This window comes from Diospyros lotus, chromosome 13 (genome assembly GCF_014633365.1).
Source record: "Diospyros lotus cultivar Yz01 chromosome 13, ASM1463336v1, whole genome shotgun sequence".
In the NCBI taxonomy this organism is placed as follows: Eukaryota; Viridiplantae; Streptophyta; class Magnoliopsida; order Ericales; family Ebenaceae; genus Diospyros; species Diospyros lotus.
The window spans coordinates 4,685,596-4,704,087 of NC_068350.1; the positions used below are offsets into that span (position 1 = coordinate 4,685,596).

The 18,492-nt window shown below is 38.8% G+C and overlaps 2 protein-coding genes across 2 annotated transcripts; both read left to right on the top strand.

The window, feature by feature from the left end:
• Positions 1-2,218: 2,218 nt before the first annotated feature.
• On the top strand, positions 2,219-5,490 carry LOC127788011 (growth-regulating factor 3-like). The gene is made up of 5 exons (XM_052316127.1): positions 2,219-2,470; positions 2,560-3,030; positions 3,131-3,334; positions 3,892-4,237; positions 4,806-5,490. Exons 2-5 carry the CDS (start codon positions 2,787-2,789, stop codon positions 5,272-5,274), a joined length of 1,263 nt encoding a protein of 420 aa, XP_052172087.1. The 5' UTR covers positions 2,219-2,470; positions 2,560-2,786; the 3' UTR covers positions 5,275-5,490.
• A 3,750-nt stretch (positions 5,491-9,240) lies between these two features.
• LOC127788770 (uncharacterized) lies at positions 9,241-9,996 on the top strand. Its single transcript, XM_052317375.1, has one exon. It carries the CDS (start codon positions 9,241-9,243, stop codon positions 9,994-9,996), a length of 756 nt encoding a protein of 251 aa, XP_052173335.1.
• The last annotated feature ends 8,496 nt before the right edge of the window (positions 9,997-18,492 follow it).

The window sequence follows — 18,492 nt, forward strand, 5'->3', positions numbered from 1 at the left end:
ATACACAAAATGCTTGAAAGATTTAGATTTAAATGGAGATCGAAGGCGACTGTTTTCTCTACACTTTGAAGCTCTCATTCTGCATAAAATGCCATTTCCTAAAGACATTTCACCAAGCCAAAGAAGGGAAGAGCCCCGGGGGAGGGGGGAAGAGGAAAAAGTAAACGGGATCGACAAGAAGGATGGTGTTGCTGAGGCCCAACTGCAAACTACTGGAAAAGCAGGAAAAACAGTGACAGTTGAGCTGGGGATGGTAAAAAAAAAAAAAGTGGGATTCTATTGATGGTCACATCAATGGCTGGGAAGGGCCCACTTGGCAGCACCCCAGCCCTCCATTTCCTTAGATTTGCATGCTCTCTGCAATCCACCAGCTGTTTCTCTGACATCTCTTCAGATGTCTCTGAAGCCTCTCTGCGGCCTCCCTTTATCAGACCATAAATTATTATGGCCCGAGAGGTAACATGCAAAACGGACAGATTCACTATTTTCGTGAATCAATGCCCCCAACCCCACTTTATTTCATTCATTTTACTAATAAATACATTATATTTTTCCCCAAAAAATGTATTCTTTGTTCCTCTAAAGATAAGTTGACATCAAAACAATTAATTTTTTTTATTTACATCAAATATTCGAGTTTTACTTGATTAATCTTTAAGAACGAATAACCTTTTCTATAATACATTTTTTAATATAAATTTAAATATAAATACAATCTATATGTACTTAAAATTAGACATTCAATATACTTTATACATGATTTAAACCTTTTAATAAATTTTTATATTAATTCGAATCCTAATATTTCATATAAAATTTTAAGTACTTTTATCATTGCACCATACTTGGGGGACAACAGCCACCTTTTATAGTCATGATAAATCACTCTTTATATAATTTATTTTTGTTATTTTGGATTATGAGATTTCTTTTAGTGAACTTTTCAGTTAAATCAAAAACATTTAGCGGGTCATGAGATTTTACTTTTTATCTCTTGGGTTCTTATTCATGGGCTATTTTCATTTTTGAAATTTAAATTTAATCTGATAAACCAGACTGTTTAAATTAGACGGGGAATCTGAAAAAATTGGCGAGGAAAGTGATGACATTACGATGTCAATGACTTGTCAAACGAAATGGTTCGCATCGGTTAATAATAATAAATGAAAACCTTGATTTTGGGGGAGAGTAACACCTTGAGCGCCATTAACAATGGGACCAAGATTAGAATATCTCGTTTCCTGTAAACTATCTTATGGGTCACATGAAAAGAAATTGCATGGAGATTGGGGAATACCAAGGGATGGAAAGGGTATTTCTGTCAGAAGACACTGTGAGTACAATATTAATTCGAGAAATGAGAACCTAATTGTTGGGACCATATGATGGGTCACATCTCTCAAGAAGAGAGTGAAATTATTCTTTAAAATGAATGTACAATTGCGGTTGGGTAAAAATTATCAGTAATGAATCCATGCTGACTTGGATTAATGGTTGGAAATTGTTATTTTATTGATTGTGATTTAAAACTATAGAGAGAAAGATTGTTTATCTTTATGTAATACAATAATAAATCCCCTGCCTTATTTGACTTTATTCATATCTTGAGATGATCATCTTAATTTCTAAATTTGATCCACCCAAAAATTGAAATAATTTTGACCCACCTTACTGTATAAAAGAGATATATGATTCATGCTTGCTTGACATTCAGCTAGCGATAGCATGTAAGAATAGCTATAATGTCAAGTTATTCTTTTGAGCACCAATTTGCCTATAAAGTGACCTAATTTCTTTTCACTATTCCAATAAGATATCAAATTTTATTTTCCTGTGACGAATTTTTAGGTGGTCAAAATGAATATGATTGTATAAATCTAAATAACTTTTCATAAAACATATTTAGTAAAAGTGTGAGTGGGGTGAAGGCAACATGTTACCAGCACTTCTCATTGAGTGTAATGTCATAAAAGCAATTGAAGAACTTATTATGGGCGTGGCAGAGGGGAAAAAGAAGGTGAAAATGCAGTGATAATGCAAGAAGCACTTGCACTGGTTTCTTTTTCCAGAAAGAAAGCAATGGTTGTTCATCTTCATGGATAGGACCCAGTACTTTCACCTTGCTTTGCCAACATTCAAAGCTACTGATCAGAAAAGATGAAATGAAATCCAAGATCAGATGAATCCATTCCCATTATATATACATATATATATCTTCAAATAGATTAACCCGTAATCTATAAATTAGCTAGCTTCAGTTGAGTCTATGGTTCTTCTGTGAACTGAGAAGTATTGCAGGGAACTGAAATAGAACTTGCCATGTCAGGGTTGATCAGATCTCTCTCTCTCTTTCTTCGTTAGACAAACTGGAAAATAAATTAGTTTGTTTAAGTCATAATAACGAGTCTCACTCTCCTCCCTCTTGTTGGTGGTGTTGTGTTCCCAAAGCAGAGAGACAGACAGGCTGCAGGTAGCTTCTCTTTTTTCAAATAATATTTTAATGGATATTTGGGCTTAATATTTCTCTCAACTGTCTTGTCTGACTGTCTTTTTCTCAAGTACCCTATGCTTCTCCCACTGGTCACCAAGCAAACTCAGCAGGCTTTGCCTTTTGCAAAAATGAAGGATATAAAAGAAGGAAGTCCTGCAAAAAGCTTTTGGAAACTTTCTCCACATATACATACATGATGAATACATCCCCCCACTCACAGGCCTAATTAAAAACCAACCACGCTTTCGAAAAACCACATTTCTCTCTCTCTCTCTCTCTCTCTCTCTCTCTCTCCATGGACTTCAATCTGAAGCAATGGAGATACCAGCGGCAGCAGGATGAGTCAGACCCGCAACCACAGCAACCCTCTGCAAAGTTACCAAGACTTCTCCTTCAACCTCATCAGCAACAACAATCGGACCCATCACTTGTCTCTTCCACTGCCCTTCCTTTCTTTGTACCTGAACTCACCAGCACCAAACTCACCGACCTGTCAGCTCCATTTCCACCTGATCATTCAACCACCACCAGGCTTCCCAGTAAGCGCTCTCTCTCTCTCTCTCTCTCTCTCTCTCTCTCTCTTCTTTGACACTAATTTTCCTTTTCTTTTTGTGGATTGTTGGTTTTGGTGTTTGGAAGAGATGGGAGGAGGCTACTTCAGCTTGGCACAGTGGCAGGAGCTTGAGCTGCAGGCATTGATCTACAGGCATATGCTGGCTGGTGTTGCTGTTCCTCCTGAACTTCTTCACCTTGTGAAGAAAAGCCTTCTCAACACCTCTTCTCCTCTTTCTCCTTACTATCTCCATCCCCCTCTTCAACCCTACTCGCATTGTCATCCAGCTTGTAAGTTACTCCTTTTCTCAATTCATGTAGTCTTTGCAAGCTTGATTATGATAAACGATGAATTATAATACATGATTAAGATAGTTTAGAATAGTGATAGAATAAATAGAAAGCAAGAAAAACTCTGATGCGATGATCTTTTCTTGATGTTGATGATCCGATTCAAATGGAAGTTCAGTTTCTTTTTTTCGGAGGGGGGGGGGGGGGGGGGGGAGGGGGGGTGTTAAATTTTATCCAGACTGAGCTGGCAAACTTTCCTTCTTGTCGTGTGTTACTGACTCATCAGTTACCGGTACATGAGTACTGACATGTTATATTACTGCAGTATAGGATAATCTGGATTGCTGATCCACTAATGACCGTTCTCTACATTTAATAATCTTATCAAAGCTTACCTTATTTTTTGCTACTAATAAGTCTCTGTACTTGCTTCCTTGCTTTGATTCTGCATTTGGGGCTGTCTTTCAGATTCCAGATGTTCATTGATCCTGCATAGTTTTGTGTGTAAATGTACTAACTGTACAGCCGTTGCTGTGTGTTTCGAAATGGTCAATCAGTACTGCAATCAGGGTATTGGGGAAGAGCGGCCATGGATCCGGAGCCCGGCCGGTGCCGAAGAACAGACGGCAAGAAGTGGCGGTGTTCCAGGGATGTGGTCGCCGGCCAGAAGTACTGCGAGCGCCACATGCACCGTGGCCGGAACCGTTCAAGAAAGCCTGTGGAAATCCCCACATCCTCCACTGTTGGCGGCGGAGGTCTTGGTTTTGGCGGCGGCGGCGATGGCGGAGTTCTTAAACCCAGTATCCCCCTTTCTTCCCATGCCCCGACAGGAATGGCTACTGGGTCCCATTTCAGTCTGTCTGGGCATTCCCCTTCCATTGATCTTCTCCACCTCAATCACAGGTAAATAGGTTTTCTTTATCCCATCATCAGGATGGATTTTTTTTTCTTTTATTTTTGTGGGTGTTTTTCTATCTGTTCAAGTGTTATTCAAACCTGACAAGTCGCCGGGCAAAATTATGAACTTGATTGAATGAAGGCCATAATTTATTTTGCCCTTGTCCTGTGCTGGGTGGTAGCAAAAGAGAGTACTTCCAGATTGTTAAAATCATAATGGGGTCGGGTTTGGTTATTATATCTCCTTGCTAGGGCCCCATCTCAAGCCAGGCCAAAGTTGTCTGGATCAGCTAGAAAAAACTATCTGATGCTGCATGAACTGACCCCAGCCTCACAATTTTTCAATCCATAACAACACCCACTTAGATCTCATCTCCTGCATTTGTTCCTTTGTTCGCCGTCGGTGAGTTGGAATTCAATCCACGTATTGCACCTCACACTGTAAGTATCACAATTTTTGGGCCGATCCATAGTGGTTGCCCTTGTTTGCCTTCGACAGTTGAAATGCAAGCAGACTCATCTACCTAGCTGATTGGGTTGGCAAATTTGACGTATTGTTTTAATTTTGTTTTAGACCCCAAGAATCAAGAACCGAGAACAAGGGTTTATTCGAAACCCAGAATGACGTTGCCAGGGATGGAAAATCCGGCGACCGGGTGCTTCGCCATTTCTTCGACGACTGGCCGAGATCACTTGAGGAACAGGAACAGGACCATGCCCAAAGCAATGGAAGCCCAGTTGTTTCATCCACCTGCCTCTCCATGTCAACGCCGGGCAGTGCTCGTCCAACCTCCGACTTCTCGTTAAAACTGTCGACCGGCAATGGAGCCGGCGATCCGGGTGGCCTCCTAGATGGGAGCAGCGAAAGAGCGCGCATTCAGTTGAACTGGGCTGCGAGTTGGGGAACCAGCCAGGTAGCTCCCATGGGAGGACCTCTGGCTGAAGCGTTGAGATCATCCTCAACCTCCAATTCATCGCCGACGAGCGTGCTGCATCAGCTGCCTCGCAGCTTAACATCGGAGACAAGTTATGTCAGCACCTGAATTTTGTTGAATGTTTCGAACAGTTCTTCTTTTCGTTTTCTTCAGTTTGTTTCTGATGGTGCTGTTGGATTATATCATGTGTTTAACTCGATCATCGGTGTCCTTGGGTATTTGTCCTTTGTTGGGCTTTTGCTTTCGATGTGATTATAATGGATGGAGTTGCAGAGGAGTGTTGGGTTATCCGTAGTCTACTGGAAAGGAATATTACTACTTGGATTTATGAACTCATAAATCAGCTTGAGCACATCCCCACCAACCTAGAATTACCATGGGGAGTGGGTCTTATTGTGTTTTTCGCATTAGGATAAGAGTCAATCTCAATCGAATTGAGATATGAATTTTTGACTTCATTAGAACTTTGGGAATTAAAATTAAGAAAGTTTGTCATGATTTTGTCTTACATTGCTAGTTTATTGGGGATTTTAGGTAGTAACTCAAACCATCACTTTTAGCAACCATTTTAAGGTGAGGACTTGAGACGCTATATATACTGAAATCTATGTGGTCTCAATATAAGTAATTGTCACTCTAATCACGAAGAAACTACCATTATAGCCCGTTATGCCAACCATCAGCCGATAAAACAACAGTTTTCAATATGCATTTGGGTTCAGCTGCATACCTGCTAAACCTTCCAACTTCCTAAGACGGTGTCAACCAATTTAACAAATCAATGCAAGCTACATCGACTTCATTTGAGCTTTCTTCTGCTTCATTTTCTGGTGCCACAACCCATCATTTTTTTTTTTATGGGTTTTTAGTATTGGCCTTTTGGGTGCCATTAAAATTGGCTGCTTTATGCGAATGATTTGATCAGTTCATCATGGCTAAAATTGCAGCTTGTTCATTGATCCCGGGGCCCGGAAACTGGTGCTGCTTCATTGAGCCAGGCCTCTAGTTAGGCAATTATACTGCCCTTGAGAGCCTTACATGCCAAAAAAATCATACTCAAAATTGGCATAAAGTTCACTGGCAAACAAATTTGGGACTAAGTTCAAGTAAATTACTAAAGATTAATCTTTTTACGAAAGTGGTTATGTTAGTATCACAATGTTACTACTCATATTGATGATTCTGGGACTGAGAACCGACGTATACTAAAATTTTGATCATAATAAATTGGTTGCTAAAATGGTAATAACATGAAAAAAAAATTTATGTGGATAAAAAAAAAAAAAAAACACATCCAGTAAAATCACAATTAGTCACTAAATTTCAAGTGGGTTACTAAGCTTCAATTTTAATAATGTGTTGCTAAAATTGCATTTTTGTCACATTGTAATTATGTGTTACTAAACTTCAATTTTTTTTTGTCACATTGTTACCCCGCAAATTAATGATTCTATAATTAAATCAAGAAAAAAAATGATTCTAGAATCAAGGAATGAATTAGTCACTGAATTTGAGTTTATGGATTTTTTTTAAATGTATGGTTTAGGTATTTCTATAATTTATTATTCAGTTTAGCAAATTTTCCTATAATTTTTTAGTTTATGGATTTTAACCCCTATAAGATTTAGGGTTTTAAGATTAAGTTTTTGATTAGGAGTTCGTTATTTGTTGGTCCTTTTCATGTGTATAGACTCACAAAGGAGGAGTGAATTGAGTCTATTTTACTTTTTAAAATATTTTTTCTTAATAATATTATTCAAATATATTTATATTTAAATGTAAAAATGAGATATTCAATATAGCCAATTAACAGGCAATAAAGGGATGCACACAAAAATTTATAGTGGTTCACATTTATCACGCCTACATATGCTCTAGAAGATAAACTCACTTTGGTGTTCTAATATCAATACTTAATATCCACAAACTCACCTCAAAAATTCGTTACAAATGCCTAGATTTAATCATGCTCTAGAAAGCTAACAATCTACATAAAAGTTTATACAAGTTATACAAGTCTAAAGTCCACACTTAGACAAATCAATATGAATGAACAAAGCAACAAATCTTACTAAAATAGAGACTTTACAATGTTGGTAAATTAAGTCTTTAAGGATATATCTTGAGTCTCTGAATGTCTTGGTTGCTTTAACTCACTTTAGGGGATTTGCATTTGCGAGTTCTTTGATGCTTTAGAGTCAATGGTCCTTAATGTGCATGGAATCTTGTTCTCTTATGTTTATGAAGCTCTAGAGCATTTAATGCTTAAAAGATATTCTTGCATGAAATCAAAACATTGAGAGGGGTGTTAAAAAATATTTGAAAATTGGTTAACTGGATCGAATCGGATTGAACTGTACTTTTTGGATTGGTTCTATGGTTCAATTGTTAAGTTTTGGTTTTAAAAAATTAAGAACCAATATATTTGGTTTGGTTGCTATTTTTTTTTTTTCAAATCATGGTTCGAACCAAATCGGAACTAATATTATACTTATATATATTATAATTTTTTAAGTATATATATATACACATATGCATAAATAGTATCACTTCCTAGGAAATCAACAAGATTCATGAACTCTTTTATTTCTAGATTTTTATGCGCTATTGTTATACGAAATGATCGATATATAATCTTATTTGATGAGGTAGTTTATGAATTATTTTATTATACTTTTACTTCAAGACTTGAAGTATTAGTGAAATTATGGGTTTATTTTAATTAATAAATTTGTTTGTAATTTCATATTTTGCGAAAATGTTTAGAAGTTAAATGCTAATTGGATAGAACCGAAATCGATCCGATGTGATGGATTGGTCATGGTTTGGTTTTATATATGTAATGATTCGGTTACAATTTTTATTTTTTCAGAACAGTTAAAAATGGTTCAGTTACTGAATTCTTATAGAATCGGACCAATCCAAACCATTGACACCCCTAACATAGAGACAAACTTAATCATTATAGTTGACTATTTTCAGAGTAGTAGACTATTTTAGTCTCTTCAATTTAAATTAGTTCACCTATTCTGGAAGTAGTTGACTATTTTGTTCCCCTTTTATAGAATGTAAACTTGTTCACCTATTTCAAAGTAGTTGATTTTGTTATGTTTCCTAGTATATGAGTGCAAATGTGTGTGGGTGGTTGTCCCACATTGGTTGTGTAAAGAGGTGAGAGTGGGTATTTATACTCCTCCCTCCCACTTGGGTTTGGGCCTTAAGGGGCACCCAGATTTTGTGAGCGGGCGAACCCCTTGGGCCTCGCGCGCCGCCGCCGTCCGTTCGGTCAGTCGGACAGGCAAGTCGAGTCGTATAGACACGTATGTATATATATTTTTATACAAAGAGAAAAAAATTATTTTCTTTCCTTATTTTCTTTTATTTGCGTTCGTCTTCCTTCTCGGGTGTTCCGAACAGGCGACCATTAATTCTCCTCTGCCCTTTCGCTTACTCCAAGCGTCGGGCTTTATTTCCGACGATTAATGCCGCCTTGATGGGCGCGGCCATTTGGTATCCCAACCAACCTATAAAAGGCTGGCCGAGGTGTCTCCTCTTCATCAATCTTCGGCGAGTTTCTTCATTTTGTCATAGAGAGCAAATCCTTCCAGAGTTCTGCCAGATCCGGTTGATTGTGGTTGCCGTTCGCCGGAGTTAGACCGTTGTAACCTGCGTTGACAGTCGCCGTAGCCTGCCAGTGACTGGAGCAGGGCGCATCTGTCTTCAGGTCAACACTCCCGTGCGTGCCTTGATCGTCCTAGCCTCCTGTCGTGTGTCTTTCTCTGCCATTGCAGAGAACTGGGTTTGCGTTTCTGATACACCTTTGCTTATTGTTGTTGCTTTGGGAACATGTTGCTGTGGGTCTCTTAAGTTCTCTGTTTAATTCAATTTGGGAGAACTTATAAATATATATCCTGTTGTTGCTGGTGGGTTTGGGGAGTTTGATAGCGCTTCAATATAATTGTGATTTTCCTTGTTGCTGTTGTGTCAATAACCTGCATATTTTGCTTTGTTGTTCCAATAATCTGAAGACAGAGTTTACTCTAGTGACTATTGGGTTTAACAATACACACCATTATGGCTGCCCCTAACCCCAAGGTCTCTACAACTGCTGCATCAGCCTCTGCTGCCGCTGGTATCCCAGCTGTCACCATTGGATCGACTGTCCCAAAGGCAACGCCACATGTCGAGAAGCCCCAGCAATTTAATGGAGAAGACTTTAAGAGATGGCAGCAAAAGATGGTCTTCTATTTGACCACCTTGAATCTGGCCCATATCCTTAAGGAAGATTGTCCAGTCACTCCTGAGGGAGAAGAGTCGGTGGAAACACAGGCCGCCAAGAAGGCATGGCAACACTCGGATTTCCTCTGTCGGAACTACATACTGAGTGGGCTGGTTGATTCTCTTTATAACGTCTACTGCACGGCGTACCCAACGTCCAAGCAGCTTTGGGAGGCATTGGACAAGAAGTACAAGCTAGAAGACGCGGGCACTAAGAAATTTCTGGTCGAGAAATTTCTCAACTATAAGATGGTCGACACCAAGATAGTGGTTAGCCAGTTGGAAGAGCTACAAGTACTTTTAAGTGACTTGTTGGGTGAAGGATTGGTTATAAATGAACCATTCCAAGTTGCTGTTGTAATCGAGAAGCTACCACCCTCGTGGAAAGACTTCAAGAATTACCTCAAACACAAGTGGAAAGAGTTGTCCATGGAAAATCTGGCAGTCAGACTTCGCATTGAAGAGGACAATCGGAAGGGAGATAAAGTCTCTCTCAGGATGGAAGCTAAAGCTAATGTTGTTGAAGCCTCAAAGCCTCAAACCAAGAAATAGTAAAGCAAAAAGAAGAATGGGAACATGGGTCCCAAGAATAAGACCCTCACCAAGAGCATCTAAGGGAGCTGCTGGGTGTGCGGCAAGACGGGCCACAGGGCCATTGACTGTCGTCACAAGAAGGGACAGAGCTCTGGCAACAGCAAGAACAGTCAGGCCAACATGATGGAGGAGGATGTCGACCTGATTGCGGTTGTCACAGATATCTGTATGGTGTCAAATGCTAAGGGATGGTGGATAGACACTAGGGCTACTAAGCACATCTGCAGTGACAGGGCTCTATTCGCCACATATGAAAGTGTTGACGACTCTGAGAAATTGTACATGGGGAATGCCTCTGCATCTCCTGTGATCGAAAAAGGCAAGGTCCTGCTGAAGTAGACCTCTGGGAAGATACTTACCCTCAATGACGTGTGCCACGTGCCGAAAATCCTAAAGAACTTAGTGTCTGGAACTCTGCTGAACAAGAATGAGTTCAAACTTGTATTTGAGTCAAACAAGTTCACTCTTACTAAGGGGGGTATATATGTGGGACGGGGTTATTTACTTGATAGTATGTTCAAACTTAATGTACTAGCCCAGGTTCCCAAAAATAATAAGAATAAGAACAAGGCTTTCGCTTATTCTGTTGAGTTGTGTGATGTGTGGTACTCAAGGTTAGGGCACGTCAATTATCATTCTCTCCAAAGAATGGTAAATTTAGGACTGTTGCCTAACTTCAGTATTGACAAAGGACATAAATGTGAAGTTTGTGTCGAGTCAAAATTTACAAGGAAGCCATTTCCGTCTGTGGAAAGAAACAGTGAGTTACTCGATTTAATTCACAGTGATTTATGTGACATGAAAAGTACTCCTACTAAAGGTGGGAAGAAGTACTTTGTGTAATACCCAGAAAATTATTAAGAAAATAAATGATATTTAATGAAGGGTATAACTGGAATTATCGAAAGAATAAGGCTATATGACACACTAACGCAGTCTTAGATGATTAAATCAGTCGGAGGGAGAAACCCGGACCTTAGATAGCTAAAGAAAATTATACAGTATCGACAAGTGATTCGAATTATGATTTTTAGTGATGAAAGAAGTGGGATCGGGAACAGTTTTCGGTACAGCTGTCGACCGGGCTGAGAAAACCGAATCGACGTAGGAAACGTCCAGAAGATCAACGGAATGCGTCAAGGACTAATATTTAATGTGTAGAACAACCCTTAAGCGATTTCGGGATGAATCAAATGGATTTAAGGTCAATTTGACCAATCGGGCCTAAGTGTAGTTTTCTAATTTTACCCGAGGGAGGTCAAAATGGTAATTTTTCAGGAGTTTCAAGGGTCTAATGAGATGTACTAAACTTGCGGGACATCGTGATATAATTGGATTTATTAGGGGTGCTTTGGAAGGGGGCAGAACTGTCATTTGGAAAGTCAAGGGGGTGAAAGTGTAAATTATCAAATATGCAGTGTGAACGCACAAAGCCAAAAATCGGCCGCCGCCTTCCACAGCACATGGGGGCTGTTTCCGGCGATGGGACGGCCAAGGCGGACCTGGGGACGGTCGTATACGGCCGAGGGAAGTCTTGGGGACCAAGCTTGGCCGGTGATTGGCCGAGATCCGGCTGGAAATGGAGTATAAAAGGGGTGAGGGTTTCGGCCGAAAATTGGTAAGAAAATCGACCACGTTTTGGTGCGATTTTGAGACGTTGGATAAGGGGTTATTACTCCTTGCATCGAGGGGAAGAGTTCTGGGTTTTGGGGGAGTGTTTTCGTGGAGATTTAAGGCTGTTCCAGCAATGGCCGAAGTCGGGAGGCGGACCGCCTAGGGCCGCCTGCAACCGGCCGTTTGGGCCCTTTTCCGGTGTTCTTTCGGCCGGAAAATGGTGCCATTCGGATCGACTAATCGAAGGCTTGAAGGGGGTGTGGTCATATCGGCCATCGGAGGAGGTGTGGCCGGCTGGAAAAACGGAGAAGAAGGTGGCGCGTGAGCCACACGCGCCACACTTCACACACACCCACGCGCCGAGCACGTGAGGGCGCGTGCAACAAGGGTTTTTCTGGTATTTTCTTCCAGTATTTCTATTAATTTATTTTAGGATTTATTGTGTTGAAATATTTTGGAAAATAGTTGAATAAATAATTATTTTGGAATTATCGAGGAGAAAATTGGGAGAAAATAGAGAAAATTATGGAAAAATTGAGGAAAATGGATTTTAATGCTTCCTTAATTAAATATGGTGTTTAGGAAGTATTGTGACTCGAGGTTGAGTATAAGTTCAAGCATTTGGGATTTAACACGCAAATCGAGGCGTTGCACGAGGATCGAGGCGATCTGAATACATTCGAGGTGAGTGGTTTGATTCCAACTTTTCCTTGTCTTAGAAGTGTTTTAGGTGCTTGTGGTGAGTTCTAGTGAGCGATTATACCCACCTAGACATAAATTGTTTTACAAGGCTTTTACTTATGATCATTGTGTCGATATTTGCTTCATTGCATTAACTGTTTTATTTTAAAATGTTGGTGCATGGCGTGTAAATTTTCATATCATTTGGGGTCAAGTTTAATTGCATCGTTGGGTCCGTATGGGGCGGGATGGGGTCTGCTTGAGATTGGGACAATGTTAATCCAGGTGAACGGGTGTCACACTGAGGGCACTCGAGGGAATAATGTTAAACCAGGTGAACGGGTGTCACGACGGTGCACCCGAGGGATTAACGTTGGACCAGGTGAACGTGTGCCACAGTGGGACATTCGAGGGATTAAGTATGTCAAGGTGATATCTCGAGTTAGACATGTTTTGCATGTTGCCGCTTGTCTAAATGTGCCATGCTCGTGTGTCTCTCATGCATTGTATAATCTGTTTCTATACTGTCACTTAGATGTTTTATCATCTAACTTGGGCTATGCCCCTGGAACGTTTAATGTTCCAGCCAGGAACTGCTGCGAGGGCAAGGATGTGGCCGGTTGAGGCCCAATGGTGCTTAGTTTGTTAAGTCGTTGTAACATTTGGAGGATTTAATATGCATTTCAGGTTGTAAATGAACAGTTGTATAATAGCAATTTTTATCATTTGATTTGTATTACATATTTTGCTATGGAAACACAATGTAAGAATTATGGTGTTTTGGTATTAGTGTATCCGCTGTGTTGTATTAAGACTCGTTTAGTTTAAGATTATTGATCTTGATAGTTAAACGGGCAAGACTGGGGTTCGCGGGGTTTTGTTTCTGCATGTGAAGATTGTTCTTGAAATACCGCGCGTGTTGAACTTGAAGAGGAAAAAAAAAAAGAAATCCCGAGAATACCCTTATAGTGACACGCTTGGCGAGACGGGGTGTTACACTTTGTCACATTCATAGATGATTGTAGCAAATACTGCTATGTGTATCTATTACAGAATAAAGACGAGACCTTAGATGTCTTCAAGACATATAAGGCAGAAGTTGAAAATCAACTTGAAAAGAAGGTAAAGGTGCTAAGATCAGATAGAGGTGGTGAATATGAATCAACGTCTCTCTCTGAGTTTTGTGAGGTTAATGGCATAATTCATCAAACCACAGCACCGTATACACCACAACAAAACGATGCGGCCGAAAGGAAAAATTGAACTTTGAAAGACATGGTTAATTGCATGCTTAACAGTTCAGGTTTACCCCACAATCTGTGGGGGGAGGCTTTGCTTACTGCAAACTTAGTTTTGAATCGAATTCCACATAAGAAGACTGACAAATCTCCTTATGAAGTGTGGAATGGAAAGCAACTCTCGTACAAAATTCTGAAAGTGTGGGGATGTTTGGCTAAGGTGTAAGTTCCTTTATCGAAATGGATCAAACTTGGACCAAAAACGATAGATCGTGTCTTTATTGGCTATGCCCTGCGTAGTGTGATTAGTGGTTAATTTTGTAAAAATTTTGTTATAATTATACCCTTCTTTCGATCTTAAATACGGTTTAAATTAGATATTAATATATATTTTATGGTTATATGCAAGTTTAAATTGAAAGATAAATGAAATGAAGTTCTAAAGTAAATAATAATAATATATAAAATTATATATAATACATATACATCATTATATGCATGCATGTACTATATATATAATATAATCTAATATATATGTGTGCTATGTGTAATACATATATATAATATATAATTTATTAATAATATTAAATTATTTTTTTTATTTTTAGCCATGAAGCATTCAAGCCCATGAAGAATTCAAGTCCATGAAGAAATCAAATCCATGAAGAATTCAAATCCATGAAGAAATCAAACCCATGAAGAAATCAAGCCCATGAAAAATTAAAGTCCATGAAGAATTCAAATCCATGAAGAAATCAAACCCATGAAGAAATCAAGTCCATGAAGAATTCAAGCCCATGAAGAATTAAGGCCCAATTTGAGCAACCCATGGAGAAGATTATTTGGAGAAGGCCCAAGGATTATTTTTAATCCTAATGAAGATTAAAAACCAATTTATAGAAATCTATTTTTATTTTGTATGTGAGAGCTTTATTAGGTGTGTTTTTTAGCTAAAATCCATTTAACTATTAGGTGGATATTATAGCTAAAATCCATTTAACTTTATGAGTGCTTTATTAGGTATGTATTTTAGCTAAAATCCATTTAATATTAGGTGTGTATTATAGCTAAAATCCATTTAACTTTAAGTGTGTGAGTGCCCATTAGATATAATTATGTCTAGTTAAATAATTGAAATTGTGTGGTTTGTATTCCATCTTGTGGCCTATAAATAGATCACTTGATTGCATTTGTAAGTGTGATTATTATTCTTGAATAAAAGTTTAGTTATTTCCTTAGAATTCTCTCTTTGAGAATTGCTTTTGTTCTCTCTCATTTTCTTTAGTATTTTCTCTTGTGATCTTACTTCATTCCTTTCTTCTTTTAAATTCTTATGTCATTTATTATTACTTTATTATTCACCGCCTAAATGGACGGTTAGTTTATGCCTTTAAATTCTTGCAATTTTCATTCTTGTATTTTAATTGTTCACCGCCTAAATGGACGGTTAGTTTATGCCTTTAAATTCTTGCAATTTTAATTCTTGTATTTTAATTATCTACCGCCTAAATGGCCGGTTAGTTTCTTCTATTTTAATTCCTGTCATTTAAATTCTGTTATTTAAATTATGTCATTTAAATTCCTGTCAATTAATTTAATGGAGATGAGTAGCTAAATCTAATCTTGGGTTAAGGCAAGGACAGTGTCCAACGCCAATGATTCCCAAAGAAAGCTGCGTTTTAAATAAGTAACCTTAATTTAAATTTCAGTATGAGTGTGTATTAATTATTAAAAAATCACTAGGTTTGGATTGGAGCGTAAGCCTAACTTAGAGCTTTCATGCCATGTATGAGAGTTACTAGAACTGGAAACGCTATCATACCCAAACCCGGATGATTAATTTAGTTGTTTTGTATATTAATTGTAATTGGATTTATGGTAGTTGCTTAAATTAGAATCCCGCATATCATGTATGGGGATTGCTTAACCTAGAACTATCATCATCTCTAATTGCATTTAATAACAAACCCTCATATCTGAAATTAAATTAATGTTGCTAATCTTTTATGCTAAACTTTGGGAATCAACGGGTTGGTACTGAAATTGTCTTAACTCAAGCACTATCCAAATTCATATTTTTACGTTTAATGTTTATTTCAATTTTTGCCTTACTTTATTTTCTAGTATCTGTTGTCTAAAAACAAAACCATAAAAAAATCTTGTTGTCAATTTGTCCAAATGCGTGTGCGTGTGTGTGACATTCTTTTTCTTTTGCCATAAATAAATCTCTCAGTGGACGACCTGGATTCATCCAGAAAATATAAATTTAAATTTGGACTACAACTGCACTCGTACACTGGCGAGTATAAACCTCTCACTAAAATAAAAAAAATATAAAAGTTTTATTATGATTTGTTTTTATTGTGTTTTAATTGCAGGGTGAGAGAGCAGTCATAGTGCTGCCTATAGGTTCTTGGTGATAAAATCAGAAATTCCTGATATTAATAATAACACCATCATGGAATCTATAGAAGTGGAGTTCTTTGAGAACATATTCCCTTTTATGGAAGAAAGACACAATGATGGTGATTCCAAGATGAAGTATGAGGCGAGTTCTTCTAAGGGTCAAGTTGGTCAGGAGACTGAGGTTGAACCTAGAAGGAGTAAAAGAGCTAAGAAAACTACTTCTTTTGGACCAGATTTCCTAACCTATATGGTAGAAGATGAGCCTCAAACTTTTAACGAGGCTATGGCATCCTCTGATGCTCCGTATTGGAAGGAGGCCGTCAATAGTGAGATGGAGTCCATTATGCAAAACCAGACATGGGTGTTGGTTAACTTACCTCCGAGAAGTAAGCCAATTGGGTGCAAATGGATATTTAAGAAGAAATTAAAGGCTGACAGTACTATTGATAAGTACAAGGCCCGTCTAGTACCTAAAGGCTATCGCCAAAAGGAAGGGCAAGACTTCTTCAATACCTATTCTCTAGTGACGAGAATCACATCTATAAGGGTGTTGATTGTAATCGCAGCGTTACACAATTTGGAAATTCACCAGATGGATGTAAAGACTGCATTTTTAAATGGAGATTTAGAGGAAGAAGTGTATATGAAACAACCCGAAGGGTTTGTTGTAAAGGGAAATGAAAAAAAAGTGTGCAAACTTATAAAGTCCTTTTATGGATTAAAACAGGTGCCAAAGCAATGGCATGAGAAATTTGATCACACTATGCTTACAAATGAGTTCAAGATAAATAAGTGTGATAAATGTGTTTATGTTAAAATCATAAATCACGAGTGTGTCGTTGTGTGCTTGTATGTAGATGATATGCTGATAATGGGCACTGATAAACGTGTCATAGAATCCACAAAAGGGATGTTAAATTCCAACTTTGATATGAAAAACCTAGGTCTTGTTGATGTCATTCTTGGAATTCGAATAACAAAGAATGCCGAAGGGTATATACTTTCTCAATCACACTATATCGAGAAAGTGTTGCGTAGATTTGGTCATTTCGAGAGTAAGCCCGCAGTTACTCCATTTGATCCAAATTCTAAACTAAAGAAGAACAATGGTGAAGGTGCATCTCCTTTAGAGTATGCTAGGGTCATCGAAAGTTTGATGTACATCATGAATTGTACAAGACTCGATATTGTCTACTCGGTAGGTAGGTTGGTAAGATACACGAGCAATCCTGGACGTGATCATTGGGATGCTCTGGTCAGGATACTCAGGTACTTGAAGTACACGTTAGAGTATGGGTTGCATTACACGAGGTATCCACCTGTATTGGAAGGGTTTAGTGATGCTAACTGGATTTCGGATAGCATGCAGACTAAATCGACTAGTGGATATGTGTTTACCTTAGGTGGAGCCGCTGTGTCGTGGAAGTCTTCAAAACAGACGTGCATTGCACGGTCTACTATGGAGTTAGAGTTTATCGCTTTGGATAAAGCAGAAGAGGAAGCAGAATGGCTTCGAAACTTCCTTGAAGACATTCCATTGTGGCCAAAGCCTGTAAATGCCATATGCGTCTATTGTGACAACTTAGATGCCTCCATGCAAGCTAAAAACAGTGTCTACAATGGAAAGTCAAGACACATTAAGCGCAGGCATAATACTATAAGGCAATTGCTTACCAATGGAATAATTTCCATTGACTATGTCAAGTCTAAGGAAACCTTGGCTGATCCATTGACCAAAGGGGTGACAAAGAAGCAGGTCGCCTATACGACGAAGGGAATGGGGTTAAAGCCTATGAAATGAATTTTCTAGTGGTAACCTAACCCAGTTGACTGGAGATCCCAAGAACTGGGTTAAATAGGCAAACTGGCTGGAATAATACATAGTCTACACACTGAGGAACTTATAGTTCCTTTCCAGTTCCCGGTAGCAAGAGTGTGTAATCTGTCGATGGTACAGGTAATATTGGTATCTTGTTATAAGTGGAGCAGTGACAGAGTGTTCTTAAGCAATGATTACCTATGTGAGAGTAGAAGTGGGTCGCTTTTGTGAGAACTGTTTCTAAGGCTTGGGTTCTCTAAAGCTCTCATGAATTCAGGATACTGTCCAGGACCAAAATGGACACAAACGTATAGAACTCGAATGTGTAAGATGAGTTGTGTGTGATATCTGTTGTCTAGATTTACCACCAGGAGGGTAGTTCAAGAGCTGGGCTTACTACTTCTTCGGTAAGTTCGACAAGTACTCACTAAAGGAGGTTCAAGTCCAAAAGACATCATCCCTGATGCATAACTTGTTGTTTTCTCTCGGTGGTGTCGTGTCAGTCTGTTTGGTTTAACACACTTACACTCATGTGGGAGATTGTTATGTTTCCTAGTATATGAGTGCAAGTGTGTGTGGGTGGTTGTCCCACATTGGTTGTGTAAAGAGGTGAGAGTGGGTATTTATACTCCTCCCTCCCACTTGGGTTTGGGCCCTAAGGGGCACCCAGATTTTGTGAGCGGGCGAACCCCTTGG